Here is an 18,094-nt window from a genome sequence, read left to right on the forward strand (position 1 = left end):
GAAGCTACCTCCATAGTTAAATATTGTCAGAACATGCTAATGTTAATGTTAAGCTTGAATCTGCAGATGGAAAGAACCAGAAAGAATGTTGGTAACATTAACATGTAATTGAATTCAGATTAGATAGGCATAGATACTTTTCTAAAAGTTGATTAAAAAATGTGCTTGTCATAGGCAGATCTTTGGAATGAGATGCCTTTGGGGCAGCTTATACACAATGTGATGGTGTCTATCAGCTGAGTTCCCTAGATTCATTAATGGAGCTGATCTTTCTGGGAACAGTTGTAAAGCAGTCTCTATCATGCCAGCTATACAAAGCGCAAACATATTTCTCCAAAGGAATTAAATCTATCTTGCTAACCTGGAGGATGAAACTGCCAACAATATTTAAATGGCCACTGAAATGTACCTAAGATGAATGACATTACCTATACATCACCATAACTTTGATAGAAGTTCCTGATGGCTTATCCACGAGCCCATTAACATTGGATTCATCATCCTGAGGTTTTCTTTGCAAACTAGAATAGCTGGAGTCTTACCTCTTCTGTTTTTCTTTTTTTTTTCTTTTTTTTTTTTCTGCAATTATTTAACGTGAATACTTAATGCAAAAAAAAGGGATTAAGGGAGAAGACTGTCATACTGGTTAGACTCTCAGACTACCTTATTCTGGACTAATTCTGGAAAACGGAACGTAAATAAGCAAAGAGTTTGGATTTTCCATTTTGCACAACTTTTCATTTTAAATAAACATCTGTCTGAAAACAGCAATGCACAATTTGCCCAGTGCTAAAGAAATCTCATGTATTGGGCAAAGTTATGCTGTCTTTGGGTTCCCAGCTGAAAAACTCGGTTTTGTAGAATCAAGATGCTTGTGAAGACTTTAAATGGAAAGCACTTATAATTACCAGCTCCAATGCTTTCAGTGTTTCTCAAGTTCTTATAAATTCTTTCTTCTAACTGTCCCTTTCTTGATTTTTCTCTCATGCTTCTGTTAGGGATGCTGTGAATAAGCTGATGACGTGGTTGTCAGGCATACAAACTTTTTTATTTCATATCATTAAGAATGGTGAGAAGGTGATTCCCTGAACATATGAGGAAGGATGCAAATCTTCCTCCAGTCTAATACAATCTGTAGAATTATCCTCTCTTCCTAAATAGGAGTAGATTCACAGACACCTGCCCTTCCCAGAATTTTTCTTTGTTATCTTTTTTTCAAGGATATTTAACTGATAGTCATAGTTAATTAGAGGAACATGCTATATCTTTTTATTGACATACATATTTCTTAATCTGTGCACAGTCAAATCATTATGGCTCATCCTTACAAGCCTGATCTTCAGGCCAATGCAGTTTGGGATTCTGCTTAGTGATTTCCTTTTGCTTTTCTGTTTTTATTGTTCCTTGCTGCCTAAAGGTGCCACAAAATCTAGCTTGTTATCAGCACCCAGTATTGTCAGTATGTTTGTACCTGCACCAGAAGAATTTGCTGATGATCAGCCCACTGTGATGACTGACAAGTAAGTTCATTTTCTGTTTCTTTCAAAAAACTAGTTAAACTTAATATCGATCAAAGTAAATATAAATATACTTAACAGAAATAAAGTTTTCTTTTTATCTTTTAACCGTATGCTATCTTTTTTGAATTAATTAATATATTTTATTCTAAAATGTTCAAAACACTGCCCACGAGATGTGTTTCTAACTCAGTGGGATATCTGTGAGTTTGCAGTGGTGAGAACACAACTCAAGCTACTGTATGTACGTGAAGGGGAAGGGACACAGTTTCTACCCTTCATTTAAAACTGGTTAATTGGATGATTAGAATTATACAATATATGTAAGCTACTAAGGACACTGGGAAACATAAATTTTGGATTTTTCTTTAATTAAAACTGATTGCTTAAATGGGTGAAATTGTACTGTTCCCTATTTTAAATCAATGGTTTCTTGTGATCACTGAAACTACTCTCACCTTAGGAAGAAAAAAGGTTATTTTTCAAATATTTCTGGTTTTCAGTTGAAGTAGAAAGTTGTGATTACCAATCAACACTTCTGTTACCAACATAGCACTAATCTCAAAGGATTTTGCAAACATCTACTTGTTGATTAAAATGCTTCTGAAATAAGTATTAAGTGTACTCATTTAATGGAGAAGGAAAGCTGTCAGAAGGGAGCTATGTGTTGAATTACTGGAAAACTGTGAATAGAAACTCTAAGTTCCTGATTGTGCTACTGTGTTTAGTCCAGTAAACAGATCTTCTAGGATGATCACTGGTTAAGGCCACTGAGCAGACTGTGACTGGAAGCAGACCTTATAGTGTGACAAAGTGAAGGATCCTCAAGTTGAGGATTATCTTTGTCACATCCTTTGGTCAATTCTCCAAAGCTCTAGCTCTAGCAAAAATCAAGCTCTGCTGGTCTACATGTTAATGTTTTATTTTACCTGTTAACATGTAGACCAGCTGAGCTTGATTTTCATGACTTTGTTGGCATATTTTCGTTCTGTTTAGCGACAAAGTCAAGAAAATTGCCTGTACAATTCCATTAGGTTGAAATATCACAATCTGTTGGAGTCATTAGCAACTGATTTGATTAAATTGAGCAAACTGGGCTAGTTTCCCACATTGGTTTGTTTTTCGTGTTCAGTTTTGAAAGCCTGTCTCATCTCTCCTGAGTCTGACATCCTCTTTATAATTAGATATTAGAGAGTTCTTTCAGAACTTCTTTGGTTGTCTTTTAGTATTTCAGGAGTAAGTGACTCAGAAGCAAATTTGTCCTGGAAAAGGAGGTTTCTCCAAAGTCTAAGGTTCTGTGCTTCTGATTGGTTTTTCATTTCCTTCTTTCATTTCCTTAAGAGTGATAAATGCTGTGGAGGCCAATCACGTTATTGCTTTTAGTTGCATAATCTGTTACTCATAATTCATGACAGAAAGGACAATGTGAAATTGTTCTCTCTTTTTGAGATCATCTATGTATGTCATTGTGTCTATGCTGCTATATAGAAAAGTGCCAGGGACATGAATCTTTGCCTGAAACCAAGTGGCATGAACTGGCTGATGTTAACATTGCTAGGGCTAGTCTTCACTGTGATAGACTCCTCTTGGGTAGTGCAAACTGAAACAATCCAATACAGAGTGAGGGAAATAGCTAAGCATTACCAGTGTAGGACTCAAAACTTAGACATACACTGTGTTGTTCCTTCGTCAGTGCAAAAACAGCCAGTGCAGCTAGCAGAAACATTTGTTAATATTTGAAAGCCATGGACTTCAGTTAATTATAGAAAGATCACAATTACATTTTTTACTAAATTAATTCTGAATAGAAAGTACTAAATTATAGTACTTTAAAAATACATAAATATGCCTGGATGCATTGTTATGAATTTCTCAATGTCTGTTTTACTTTCCTTGCAGATGCCATGATTGTGGAGCAATTCTTGAAGAATATGATGAAGAAACACTAGGCCTGGCAATAGTTGTGCTCTCAACCTTCATTCACCTTAGTCCGGACTTGGCTGCTCCTCTACTGTTAGACATCATGCAGTCTGTTGGAAGGTAAATTCAGGCCTGTCCTCATTTCCATGTGATTGAAAGAATTTTGTGCCTGTAATTGAGTTTACATAAACTTCATTATATGAAGCTATATATAATATCTGGTTCTGCTTACTTGAAGAATTTTTCAGGTTCCTCAACCATATTTTATTTGCTTATTAAAACTAAAGATTTGCGTGTCTTGGCTTCCTAACCAGCTGCTCTATCAAGTTGTCTTTGATAATGTCTTAAATGTTTGGCGTCTCTACTGTTTATCTGTTGTGACTTTCACCTAGCATGCATTGGATAACTGAAATGCACCACTGTATTGTAGTACTTGTCACTGCTGCTTCAGCTGCTTTCAGAACTTGTTGCTTAAGATGTGGGAGAGATGCATTCTGTGTGTTTCAAAACAAACTTCTGAGCAACACCATACGCAGAATGGCACAGCTCTTCTCTCCATATTACTTTCAGTGTCTGAAGTTGCTTGACTGACTGGTGCAGGGACATGGCTCTTTACAGCCCTGCCTCCCCATCTCCCACTTCCATTTAAACACAGCTACTATTCAAGTCCTCTATTTTCATTAATTCCAGTGCTGTAGTTCACTGCTGATGAACTTAGTGGAGGCAAAATTTCTAATTAGACAGATACTTTCCATTCTGTGTTATTCTAGTCAGTACAGAACTAGCAGTCATTAAGAAGTCATAGAGAGTGAATCAATTGGAAGATGAATTATCAGGGATGAGGGCTGAGTGGTTTAACTTTTTCTGTGCTTTGAAGAAGGAATGCTGCATTCTTGGAGGAAGCTGATTTTTTTAAATCAGCAGATGGCATGCAGCATGAAGTATTTTTGGTAAATGTCCCATGTTGTTCCTACTAGCTGCCTTTTCTGGCAAATTCTAAGAGCAGTAACTGGCTATCTAGAACAGAATTACATTGAACGTAAGTAATGAGGTAATAAGTGGAGATGGTGATGAGAGTTTGTTCAAATAATATTTAGAGTGCCAGTGATAAACACATGCAAGCTGTTAATTTCAAAAAGCTTTAGATGTTCCCAAGTATTTAATATAGTTCATGTCTCATAATGTCTTTCCATTTGAAAATCAGAACTTAAATGTTTTGTTTATTATAAAACAAATAAGAACAACAGTCCTTCACAACATGCTTGCATTATAGCATTCAGATGGAGGGGAGAAACTTTGCATATGACTTTGATTTCTTTCAGAAGAAAATTGTTATGCTTTTGTTTCTGAAAATTCAGTAGATTTTTGGAAAATAGCTGTGATGTCTATTGGCATGCAATTAGTTCCACCAAATTCTGCAGAAATCTGCAAGCACTTTAAGGTAAGCTGATGCTTTAGTTATTCCAGGGTCTAGGCTTGTATTTCTTGAAGGTGGCCTCAGACCTATTTTCACTCAGAATTAATTTTCAAATCAGAAAATACATTTTATTTTAGCCTGGGCTCCTCTTAACAAGAGTGTAGTCATGGACTCTCTTGATTTTTTTCTGATTTATGCTGGGACAACTTTATCTTCAATCCACTGCATTATCCAACCTGAGATTATTTCACAGCTGAATGTATGCTGTGTGTCCAGCTTGTCATGCATCATTAATGGAAATCACCATCCATTCTGGCTCAGTCACTTGACTGAGCTGCTTTAGAATCCTTCTTTTGGTTTGTAGTGGAGACTGGAGAAGAAACTGCCTTCTGAACTGAGGCTGACAGAGGATTAAGCAAATGCTAAATCTACTCTGAAAGGATCTTGAATCAAAGATAAATGTTAAAAGCCAGTTCATCAGCTGATGCAAACTGGTCTTTTTCTATGAACTTGCAATTCAGTTGTATCTTATACCAGCTGAAATACTGATGTGTACCAGATGAAAGTAAAAATTGCATGATATTTTGTATGTAGGTGATGCTTCCAACTTTTAGTGACTTTTAGGAATAAATGTGCATTGCTTTGATAGTATAAGCTCTGTTTACATGTTCTGCATACTTAAGTGTGTGATTTGCTTTATGCTTGTATGCTTGTATTAAGTATTTTCTCAAATGGATTCCCATTTTGGGCTTCCTAGTCTACATTTAGGTACTAAAAATGGATGATGTGATTTTTGAGAACCCCCCGACTTTCGCATCTGACTTTGTAAGAGCACTGATGTACTTACTGTTTCTGAAATTAAGCCACTTATTTAAGTGCCAAAATCTGAAATGTGAAGCCTCACTTCAGATTGCCAAGTGGAGAATTTTGGCTCAGTCTATGCTGCTGTGTTAATCAGAAACAATTCACCTAGTATGCAGCTTCTGGCAAAGTTTATTCTTCGCCACATCCTTTTAGATTAGTAATTGTTTTAGATATGCATGTGACAGTAGTTTTCACTTCATTTTCATCATTCTGGAACAGGAAGGGAAGTAGAATTGTCTTCAAATCTGGGAAGTGTTTGTTACACAACTGGTTAGAGTTTATATGTTGTTCCAATATGACTTGTGTGAATTTAAGAGCACTTCAGGAGAAATTTCTGGTAGCATTTTAAACATTCTGTAGAACTTTTGTTTATCATTATTATTATTTTTTAGCTAGAGAGTCTACTGACTTTATTTAAAATGGAACACAAAAAAGCTTAAAAGCATATGAGCTTCAATTGTTGTTATTTTTGTTGCAGGTTGGCATCAAGTACCAGTTTCTCTAATCAAGCAGAAAGGTATAGTAGCAAAAGATACCTTATCCAGCAATGAATTTAAAGCATTGTCCTCCTTGGTCATGAAACAATTAAATGTAATTTTTTTTTTTTTTTTTTTTAAAGTTTCTAAGTGAGAGTTTCATTTCATATATTTTTTGCCTCCTCAACATGAACAGAAACTCGTATTCATATGTAGTGAATAAAAAAAAATCAGATTCATTTAAAATGCCTTGTGATTTCCAGAATTTCATTGCAGATCATTTTAGCTTGTTCAGTATTTGCTCAGTGTTTGCCTTGATAAACTGTCTTCATCTTGATAAACTTCATTCAATGAACTGAAGTGAGTCATCCTCAGCCATGGATCCCCTTATAGTGATGTCTCATCACTTAAAAAAGATGCTGAATAGGATAAATTTGTTTTGAAAAGCTGCAAAAAAATGCTAAGAAGTGCAGTTTAGGAGTAAATAGATAACACTTAAGTTTTTTTTTTTTTTTTTTTTTTTTTTAAACAAAACCATTCAATTTGTGAGAAATCAGGAAATATTTAAACTCTTGAAGCAAATTAATAATTGTAATGTGCACATTTACCTATTTCTCTTGTGTTTTATGGTAAAACCAAGAATCTGTACCGCTGAAATCCACAAGGTGAGAGCAGGATTGTATTTCAAAACCTGACAACTCACAAGCAAAAGTAGAATTCCATCTCTGAATAGTTGACCTGAATTAATAAAGTAAAATTAATAACTTTTTTGAATCAGGAAAGTTCTGCTTATGTCTTTCTCATAACTGAACACTTTTGTAGTTAAGAAAAAATAGAATCTTATTTATTATCACTATGTTTTCAGGTTAGAGAGGTGTTTCATCTGCAAGGCAATTTCTATACATTCTTTTCCTTCCTTTCATTCCAGCATGATGATCCCTGGAAATGCTGCAGGTGTGGCCAAGCAGTTCCTCCGCTGTGTGTTCCATCAGCTGGCTCCCAATGGCATCTTCCCCCAGCTCTTCCAGAGCAATATTAAAGGTCATCTACAGTACCTGAGTACATTTCTGACCCCTACAATTATCCCTGTATGAACACCTAGTGAAAAAATGTCATTACAATTTCAGATGGAAGTTTCTTACGGACCTTAGCCACATCCCTTATGGACTTCAGTGAGCTGAGTTCTATTGCTGCTCTAAGCCAGCTGTTAGAGGTATGTTGGCTATCCCGCTATTAATGTTACTGGCTTTATTAAGCATTACCAGACTTACTGAAGCCACCTCTCCTCGCGCATTAGGAGTTCAAACTTATATCACTAAAAACAATGTGAATTTTTAATTTTTTTTAATTTTTTGTCACTGGAAGCAGGATCTTCACCATTTTTCTTCTGGGTTTTATTCTCACTGATAGCTTTTTTTCTTTTCTTTTTTTTTTCCCACAGACCAGCTCCTGGAGCTGTCTTATTCCTTAGCAGCTTAGGCCATCTCTTTCCCTGCACTATTTCTGGTGTTTGGAAATATTTATCCTCCTATATTGGCTTTCTCATCTGTGTCAGATGGCACTTTCTTTAAATAATCCAGAGATCTATTGCCTGCTTTCTGCCAACTTCCTTCTGTGCTCTTGGCTTGTTTCTATTGTAACTTTTAGCATCCCACGAGTACTAGTCACTTCCATACTCCTGCTCTTCCAAGAACATACGTGTTCCTTCAAACACAAACAGAATCCAAAGATTCTGACAGAGCTTTAAAACTATGTACATCTTTCCAGTCCTGTCCTTCATACACAAGCCAAAAAATTGTGCATCACTTACTGAACATTAATGGCTTCTTCAAAATTAGCCAAAGGAAAATATGGGCAAGCTACTGGTTAATATGAGTTGTGCTTTCTTTTTTTTAGTGCCTTGACAATATAAGCAGCATATGAGTTAGGACCTTGTGTATAAAATTTTCTCTCAAAGTTCAGTATCTTAAGCTTTTGATACTGAAATCTTTTGGTCAGTACTTTAGGAAATGAACTAGACTTAACTATCACAAACTCAGGTCAAATTCCTCAGACATTTTATCATTAGTACTATACAAGATGTAAATAGTATTTAATATGAAAAATTAACCTCTGAAGTTCCAAATATTGTTTAAGCGGCCATTTGTTTATAGTTGTCATTTTGTTTCCCAGGGTTTAAATAACAAAAAGAATTTACCAGCAGGGGGTGCGATGCTACGCTGTTTGGAAAATATTGCTACCTTTATGGAAGCCTTGCCAATGGATTCTCCCAGCAACCTTTGGACTACAATTAGTAATCAGTTTCAGACCTTCCTTACCAAACTCCCTTGTGTTTTGCCACTTAAGGTATGATATAGACGCTTGAAATGAGCTTTACTAGCATTGGTCAGGATGTCCAGAAACAGTGGGAAAGTTGTGGATGAGAGCCAGAGTACAGGTGGTTGTGAATGTTTTCTAATGATGCAACTAATGTTTACAGAGGACTACATTTATTGTACTCCCAATCTATCTCCTTTAATAATATTTAATAATAAGAAGAAATAACAACTCTGACCAGGAGAGTACTCCTTCACTCTTTGTTAGATATTTTTTCCCTTCTACACTTTCCATACCCCGACTTTGTCAGAGTAGATTACTACATTTGAGAGAATCAGTGTTTTGGCATCTGTTTGGTTTTAACTGTTAAAACTAACTAAATCTCACAAGAAGGCCAGCACAACCTAATTAATTTGCTAAAAGTACACAATACTCAGGCAGAGTAAAATGTGAGACTACTGGAACTATTCCCATAGCTGGGCCCAGCCTGCTTGTTTGACCATGGCTATATATGGATGGAAACTGAATGTATACGGAAACTGAAACTAGAAGTTTTGGGCTCTTATTCTTGAGTGCTCAAAGCAGAGAGGCCTTATTTCCTACTGTATGCATTTCGTGATGTTTTTTTCAGTTAACACAGAGAAAAGTTTCTGATTCTTTCTAGTAAACATGGAATTCTGATACTCTTATTCTGACTTCTTTTCTCTCAGCATGAATGGGCCAAGCAATAATTTCTTCTGTGCAAAGGCATGTTGATCAGTGTGAGCTGAAGGATTCAGCATCTAACTTTGTGAATTACTTTTTAAATTGTGTCACTCTCAAGCTATATGAAACATTAAATTCCTTGGTTCTGCCCATTTAGATGGAGTGTTTACTATGATTTCCCTTTATTCGTGGGAAATATCATTAGTGGTAGAAATAAAACAATCACCTGTCCTCCAGGGTCATATATGACTCTTTGCTCTTCTAGATGTTTGCACCTGGGACAAGGTGAGACAAAGGACAGATCCTTGAAATTCCACTCACTGTTGCAACCTGTGTGATTTACACAGAAGAAAAATCAATTACACCTTAGGGAACATATCTAATAGGGCCTCTGGAGCAGCTATTGCCAGAGCTTATTCTAATGCCATGGGGCCCAGCCCTATCTTGATATACAGGGAAATATCATAGTCCAGGACAATCACAGAAGTGAGATAGATGGTGCTAATTCACTCCGTTTTTAAATCCATTTTCACTACAGTGGGAATGTATTTCAAGGAGTTTTTTGTAATACAAAAGGTAAATGTAAGTGTTCTAAAACCAGCACTTTTGTCAAATTTTCTTGAGACTTCAGGTAGTTATGCTACCATTGAGGGGATATGATTTCATGTTGAGAAATAAGTAATAATTGAGGCAAAGTAACTAAAAATCAGTCGAGATCATTTTTCAGAATTCACCTGTAGCTTATTAATAGCTGCCACCACTGAAAGTAAGAGATGTACACAGAAAGGTACTAACTTTTTTTTCCCTTCAAAATGTCCACAGTGTTCTTTAGATTCTAGTTTAAGAATAATGATTTGCTTGCTGAAGATACCTACCACTAGTGCCACTAGGGTAAGTTTCAAGAACATTCTGTTGCCTCCTGTTCAACCAACCTGCATTATTCTGCAAATGTGTTTTTATGCACTAGCTAGGAAAACATAATACTTAAGCATAAAATTGTGCAATCTGATGCATGGTAGAGAATGGTAAAAGCTTTGGAACCTTAGTTACTGTGAAGTGTGGGTAGGATTGCATTCCTTTGTGGGTGTGAGTGTGTATCTTAAAGATTTGATATTCTCCACTAAAAAAAAAAAAAAAGTAACAAACTTCCTCAGAGGCCAATTCAGCAGTTCTCACTAGCATAGTTCCTCTGAGATCAGTAAGGTTTTCCTGCATAAACACTGTAGAATCTCTGATGTCTCGTAAACACTAGAGAATAAGCTTTAAAAAATTCTTTTTTTTTCTAATTTGTTGTACAAGCATGAAGTTATTTGGTAGATAGAATAGCCATTTGACTGAAGCAGTGTAGCTCACAGCAAAATCGTTTCTGAACTAATAATAATGCTGGTGTTCCATTCAGATATATCTGAGATGGAATGCCTTTTGTTTTGCTGAGCAACCAGTTCTGATTTCCCTAAATCATGTCATTGCAGAGTCTTCTGGAGCCTTTTTCAAAATTACTAAGTTTTGTCATTCAGAATGCTGTCTTCACTCTGGCCTACCTGGTGGAACTGTGTGGTTTGTGCTACCGAGCCTTCACTAAGGTAACAATGAGATTATATCTTCCATTGGAGACCACTGAAAATAGGACAGACAAAGTCCTACTACCATCAAGTAGGATATTTGTGAGTGAAGATGAAATCAATGTCAAGTTTCAAACATGTTAACGGTTTTAATGTAGTTTGGCTAATCAAGTAGCGATGATGATGCAGCACCTATCAATAACACTGAATTTCACATTCCCAGTATAGATAGTTAAAGGGAACCTACTGAAAGCATTGCTCAGAAAAAAAGCTTTGATACGATTTCACAACTTTTGAAAATTTTTCCCTCTTAGAGATGACATTTGGTATTCATGCGTGACTGTATAATCGTATATTTCCTAGTGCACGGATTTAGCCACATGTTTTACACAATAAAAACCTAAATATTCCTAATAGTACCACTTGAAAGCCAAGCTGTGAGGGGAGTTAGCAGATTGCTGATCGCAGCGGAATACTCCACAAGTTAGGATCCTGTTTAATTCTGTATTAAGTATCTCACTTTGGTGTGCATAGCTCTCAGCTGAGTAGAAAAGAAAACAAAACATCTGGAAAAAGTTTTTAAGATGCTGGTTGAAAGATACAGTATACAAATAACACTTAGTTACTTGTCATTTTTATTGCAATTCGTGAGAAGTTAACATCACTTAATGCATGCAACACTTATAATCACTGAATATGCATTAAAAATGAAACAAAAAAAGCAATGATACTCTCACAGAAAAGATGCACCACAAGAAAATACAAAGTCCTTTCACCAAATGCAATGGTTTGAAGCATTAAGAGAAACAATTAGTATGTTTAATTGCAGAAAGCAAATATTACTTTTTTGTCTCATTTGAAAGAGAAGAATTTGTGAAAGAAAAAAAACCCCTGAGTACAGGAGAGATTCTCCAATTACTGGAAGTAATTTGAGTTAGACCTATAGTTCCGGCTTTGGGCAAAGCAAAGTAAAATGAGAAAAATGTTAACTGAGAATTGGCTGAGATTTCACTGAAACAGTAAAAAAAACCCCACACATTTAAAGTTGAAACAACTGCTGCATTTGAGATCTGATAAGGCAATTTTGTGTATGCCTTCTAAAGCAAATGATGAAATACAGGAAGTATTTCACTCCCCTCATACTGCCTCCATAGTTTCAGTTATTTAATTAAAATTTTATTAAAACATGATATTAAACAACCTAGTGTTTTTCTTGCATGCTTCCTGGTTCAATATTCTATAACTGTATTGTGTCTTAATTGCATGCAGGAAGCTAGGATTATAGCACTTGGTAAAAGCTCCTTGATTTAGTTTAATGCAACCTTGTGACCCATAAATGGAATCATTAGTGAATGTTCTCCTGCAATTTTTAGCCACAAAACGCTTAATTTAGTGGAACTTCATAATACATTATCCAAGTTATTACTTGAAAATAAGCGTGCTTGAAGAAAGCGTGCCTAGTTTTACATTGGAAAAAACAAATTAATGAATGCTTTTAGAAAAAAAACAGCTAGTTGCACTCTCTGTGCTTCTCTGCAGTGGACAATTCTGTAACCGAATAGTGCTGTTTGTGATAGAATACCACATAGAAGCAAATTGCAGAAGGAAAATAATTTGAGAGCATTACAACTATTCAGAATTAATTGTTAGTTTTTACTGGCTCAAACAAAACTTACAGAACAACTTTCAGCTGCAGTATGAAGGAATTTTGTCTCTTCCAGCAGCAAACCACTTTAATGTATACTTCAAGGAGAGGTATGCTGCCTGACCACTCAAAATCTTTTTTGTTTTTTAATCATCAACAGTTTCCTAATATCTTGTGGCAGAAATATCTCTGTATCTTTGAGTCTGAAGACTCACATCAGTCTGATATATGTCCTTGTCTGAGATTCTGTTCCAGCTCAGCAATTTGTTTTTTTTCAATGCTTTTGGAACTCTCAGTTGAGAATAGCATCTCTTTTTTAGATTATCATCATCTTACCTTCAGTTTTCCTCTCAAGTCTCTTAGGAATACTTTTTGGCTTTCTTACCTCCTATAGCTACTGACACTTCATTCTAAACTTAGTGTTTTACTATCATACTGTTGTTACTAATATACTGTTTAGTAAATGGAGTATTCCACTGAACTGTACACAGTAAGGTTTTCCTATTGAAATTTTGGAAGAACTGAGGGTATATCCTCAGTATTTTTAATTACTGCAGTAGCAACAGAGGCAAATATGAAGACTTTCTGCTTTCTCATGGATTATTTGGAGAGATAGCATGTTACTCTGTTAAACCAAATAAAAAACTTGTTCTGTTTACTAAGTTTGGACCCTAAGGTACTGTTTGAAACAAGTTTTGATAGTTTTACATTCTACACATCTGCATTTGCAAAGTCATAGTTCAACGTTTGCAAGGCATTTGAGAGGGTAGCTTTGGCTGAACAGAAACTGGAGGGGTTCCATCCTTGATTCTTTGGTACCATGTTTACATGTCTGCTCTGGGCTTTATTCTCATGGAGCTAATGTGACTTCGCACTGCTGTGGCAGAACATGAAGTTCTTATACATATTTATCAGCAGCAGAATGGCAGAATGATAGGATTGAGGAGACTTCAGCAGGAAGTGAGCTCTGGGCTATTGACTTCAGTGTCATCACTCCTGATTAACAGCAGGAAGTCAGATGTCTAAAAACATTTTGCTCGATTTTCCTTCATCTGTCTGTGCTTAAAAAACATTAAGAATTTTGACAGGTAGGAGTAGTTTGAGAAAGAGTTGTCTCTCTGTTTTATCATCCTTAAGGCCAAGGAAAGCTGGGATTCATGAGGCCTCTCTTTCTTTTCCAGTGTTCTGACAAAGCAATTTACCAATTACATTCTGTGTAGCTTAGGTGTTAGCTTCTAATATGGTTGAATGCTTTTGACAAGAATTCTACCTCTCTCCCAGCATGTGCAGGCTACTATGTTGGATTGCTGATAGAAAATTCTGTCCAATGTGTTGGGGCACGTGATTATTAACTGCACTGTGTATGTTTCTCAGGACTATGAAAGCAGATGATAGTAGGAAGAGTCACTGTTTGAGGAATAGACATTCCAGCAGGTCATCAGTGTCGTCTTTTGCCTTGAGTATTATGTACCATTCTTGTTCCCCATGCTCAATAAGGATATAATAGAACTGGAGAAAGTTCAGATAAAAGTAACAATGAAGAAGTTGTGGAGTGAGCTCCATATGAAGAGCAGCTAAGTCAGTCTCTTCAATCTGACAAAGCAGCAACTGATGATTCCCATCAGTGACAGAGGTTTGTAAAGTCACAAGTGAACCAGACAGAAGTGGATAATCTCATGCTATCCCTGAACAAGGACGTATTAAGTAGGAACTAATGTCAAAGCAAGTAAAATGAAGTGGTTCTTCAAACAACTTCTTGCCAAATAATGCTGGTTCTGAAAATTGACATGGCACAAGTGGTTGGCTGACGTGCACATGGAAGAGAAATCTGAGAGTTACAAATCATACAGAAGCCATGTTGACCTCAGATGTCCCCTGAGCAGAAAATAGTCGGTGGCTATGAGAGCAATAGTGAGAATTATATATGCTTGCCCTGCTTTTATTCTTCTTTTGGCATCTGCTTATGGCACTGTTGGAGATAAGTTACTGAGGACATTATATGATCAGAGCATTCATGCATGTAGGGTGTGAGGATGTGTGACTGAGTATTTGTCTCCTCAAGACATTGTTTCATAATACAGCTGAACTGAATCCAGTGTTTGCTGCTTTTTTTTTTTTTTTTTTTTTTTTTTTTTTTTTTTAAAGTTTAGCTGCATAGACTGCTGCAGTATGGGACTCATTCCATCAGCTAAATGTATAATCTGAAAATGTGTTATCAGATCATGTGCTCCATGCAATTGGAAAATCAAAATTCTGCTTGTATAGGCCAAAACAGGAATTTAAGTCAGGTCTTTCATTCACAGACTCCATGTCAGACATACCATTCTGCTGTTTTAGTGCTTTTTTCCAACTCAAAGGCTGATATTTACAATCTGTTTTCATTAAAAGACATGTCGATGCTGTGGGAGGCACTTGCTTGGCTTTGTGTTACCCAAATACAGTGTGGTGATATCATCTTTCTGAGGAACAATGGTGACTGGCTTCTCAGTCTGTGCTAATCAAAGCTCAGTTTTCCAGCTACTCATATCCTCCACCTCCTTTCATTTTAGTTGCATTTGCTACTGTGTGCAGCTGGAAATAAGCTGCAAACTGACTTCACATATTAAGCCTTACAGTCCTTCTTTGGGGAAGAAAAGAGCATTATTCCATTTTGCAGATGTCACAGAGGAACTGAGACCCTTACTAAATGAAAAGTTAGAGGTTTAACTTACTCAAGTGAGCAGGCAAGTGCTTGAGATTTACAAGACAAGAGATAATAAACTTTAAATCATAAACACATTTTGGAACACAGTTTTCTTATTAGAAAACATTTTTTCTTCTCTAACGTTCACTTGAAAGAGAGCTCAATGTAAGTCTCTCTGCTGATCAAAGTTCTTGAGTTGTGGAGGTAACTAACAGGCTATGGATTTGTTTCACATTTTTTATCTTATCTTATGAAGTAAGAGAATGTCAAAGTAAGATATGTAACAAGCTGCTCTTATCTCTTGAACTGCCTTGCTGTTTCAGCTCTACAGCTCTATTCTTAGGCTTCTGTGTTCTAATTTCCATTGGCTGGTTTTTTTACCATGTGTTTTAAATGTTTCTGTTGTAGCAGCTGTAGCCAAAATGGTTTTTATTGTGAAAGTGGAAAAGTACTGCTAGTCTAATGAATGAAAATCAGTGTTAAAACTTACTGCGCACAACCTTATTTTAAGAGGAAATGATAACAAAAAAATATATGGTAAAATCTAAACCACTTTAGTGAGAGAACAGTGCTAAAGACTATTTCCAGGTTGGTTTTCCTCTGTCAATCCTTACTACTTTCCTTTTCCTGTCTATACGGAAGTAAGCAGTGACATCTACCCAGCTTGCCTTTGCTATATGACTGTCTTATAAAATCTGTCATGTATGAAATATTAAAATCTGGTATAGCAAAAAACATTCTCATTGATGTCTGTTCCATCTGATGTTTAGAATTTCAAAAATGTGGAATTTTGTAAGATAGTAACAAAAAGTACACTTCTATAACTTATATTTTTGAATGTAGATGAAAAGTTATCGCTGTAGTTTACTAGTGGGTGCCAGTGAATTTCAGAACATTTATAATACTATGTTCTTCTTTTGCAGGAAAGGGACAAATTCTACTTGACACGCAGCGTCATACTGGAGTTATTGCAGGCACTGAAGTTAAAATCACCATTACCAGACATGAATCTATTGCTGTTGGTCCAGGTACAGAAGATCTACCTCATGTTATTCTCATCTGGATTGTATCTCAGCCCAAAATCAACAAAAAAGAATTTACAAGTTCAGCATGGTTACTGAAAATACCAGCAATGTCAGGCTCTGACAGTTTGCTTTTTTAATTTTTAATCTCAGACTTCTATTTTGAGTCCCAATTCCAATAACTTAACCACTAACTGCTTTCTGTCTTAGTGGTGCAGAGATTCAGTTTGATAGCATGTGCTTTAGTGTTTGTCAACTTGACTGACTTCTCCTAGATTAAAGAAGAGGTCAATCTTTTTTGCACTGTTCCATTATATAGCTTTGTCCTATGGCTATCTATCCTGAAGGATGACAAAGCACCTTAATTTCTGCAATCTAATCAATCCAGAATTTGCCATTTAGGATTGCAAGCATAACCCTTCAGTCTTGGCAGTAGAATTTAGCTGATAAACACTTGTGCTTCACATTGAGCCAATCACCAGATAAAGTCATCAAAGAAAACTCTCTCCTATATGCAGAAAGAGAAACTGATAATTGCCAGTACTTTCCTTCTAGAATTGTTCCTATATGCGATACGTGCTTTAGGATGCATTCATACCTTCCCAAGAGCAGCCAGTGTGATTATAAGGGTCTTGTATAGCCTTTCAGAGGCTAATGCAGTAAGTCATATTTACTGATATCCAAAGCTTCTTTTGTCCTGTCAGTCATAAAGAACATGGTCTGTATTCAGGCCCACTAAGTGCAAATTGGCAACCCTCAGTAGTATGTGGTCTAGTGTCAAATTGAATTTAAATACCATATTAGCCACCTAGTATATCCTAGGCGTTATAGTAACTTAAAAAAAGGTGATAGTAAAAACAAACATGTATCTATGTGAATTTTCTTTAATGTTATTAATAGAATGGAAGGCTCAGTGTACAACTTTACCACAGAAATCCCACAAAATATTCATTTAAATTGAATGGCATTATGGACTTAAAACTGTACCAAATGAAAATTATTTCCATTTTCAAGGTAGTCTCTTCTGCATTAACTTGTTAGCTTCCATACAAGGTTCTATACAGACAGTGCATACAGAAAACTGAGAGTCAATTAAAATGTTCAGAATAAAGGAGCTAGAAGTGTTTTATTTTAATGATAGATCAGCTATGGGCTGACAAAGGAATTTCTAGGAATGTATGTTTGACACCCACATTTATTCCAGATTGTATGGCGCCTTCAGTGTAACTGTTGACATCTGTGCAAAAATGAGCACAACTGTATCCCACTTTACAAACAATGAGAATTTTAACCAGCTCATCCCAATTCCAGATAGATATCCTGGATGTTAAGGGTCAAAAAAGTCTGTCTCTTCAATTTGTCCTAGCAAATTAAAGCCGTTGTCTACATGCTGCAGTTCCATGGGTTTCCATAGGAACTGCTTCTTCACCCAGTGTTTTGTTTCCCAGTACCTTCCTCCTACTCACATTTCATCAGCATATATCTTCAGGATTTCCAGTGATTTTAAATTATATTAACCTCATTAGGATTTGCATGTTCAGTCATCCTCTAAAGATCAGTACACTTGACCTGTTTTGTTTAGGTTACTCACGTTTCTGCACAGATCTTCAGCTGCTGTAAATCTAGTGGTTCCAATTTATGTCTTTGTGAAGATCTGATCTGCTAATTACTGACTGCAACAATTTAAGGTCACATACATAATACATTATTAGGAATATATATTTTTACAGCTCTGATTATAAGCATAGTATAATGTAGATAATGATGTTATATAGTTAATTCACTTAATTCAGAAGACATTGCATCTTAAACATTATGCTCCATCTGTGTCTTATCAGACAATGTTAAGAAGAGATGTGGTAATGATTTGCCCATTCCTCATCTTTTTGCAGCAGAGACAACATAAATCACACTGAATTGGACTGGAAATGAAAGAAATTTTCTCGTTGCCTCTGTTTTTTCCATCT

General features: G+C 36.0%; 1 protein-coding gene across 2 annotated transcripts in view; it reads left to right on the top strand.

The window, feature by feature from the left end:
- UNC79 (unc-79 homolog, NALCN channel complex subunit) overlaps positions 1-18,094 on the top strand; it is a gene marked incomplete at both ends in the record, with an annotated part of 94,361 nt that overhangs the window by 58,854 nt on the left and 17,413 nt on the right. For both annotated transcript variants that reach the window (XM_079537210.1, XM_079537211.1), the window contains 9 exons: positions 1,418-1,520; positions 3,417-3,557; positions 6,197-6,235; positions 7,123-7,235; positions 7,322-7,407; positions 8,367-8,540; positions 10,038-10,106; positions 10,688-10,798; positions 16,029-16,133. In XM_079537210.1, coding sequence (XP_079393336.1) covers positions 1,418-1,520; positions 3,417-3,557; positions 6,197-6,235; positions 7,123-7,235; positions 7,322-7,407; positions 8,367-8,540; positions 10,038-10,106; positions 10,688-10,798; positions 16,029-16,133 — 941 coding nt within the window. The remainder of the gene's footprint in view (positions 1-1,417; positions 1,521-3,416; positions 3,558-6,196; positions 6,236-7,122; positions 7,236-7,321; positions 7,408-8,366; positions 8,541-10,037; positions 10,107-10,687; positions 10,799-16,028; positions 16,134-18,094) is intronic.

The sequence above is a fragment of the Tetrao urogallus genome (genome assembly GCF_951394365.1).
Source record: "Tetrao urogallus genome assembly, chromosome: 6".
In the NCBI taxonomy this organism is placed as follows: Eukaryota; Metazoa; Chordata; class Aves; order Galliformes; family Phasianidae; genus Tetrao; species Tetrao urogallus.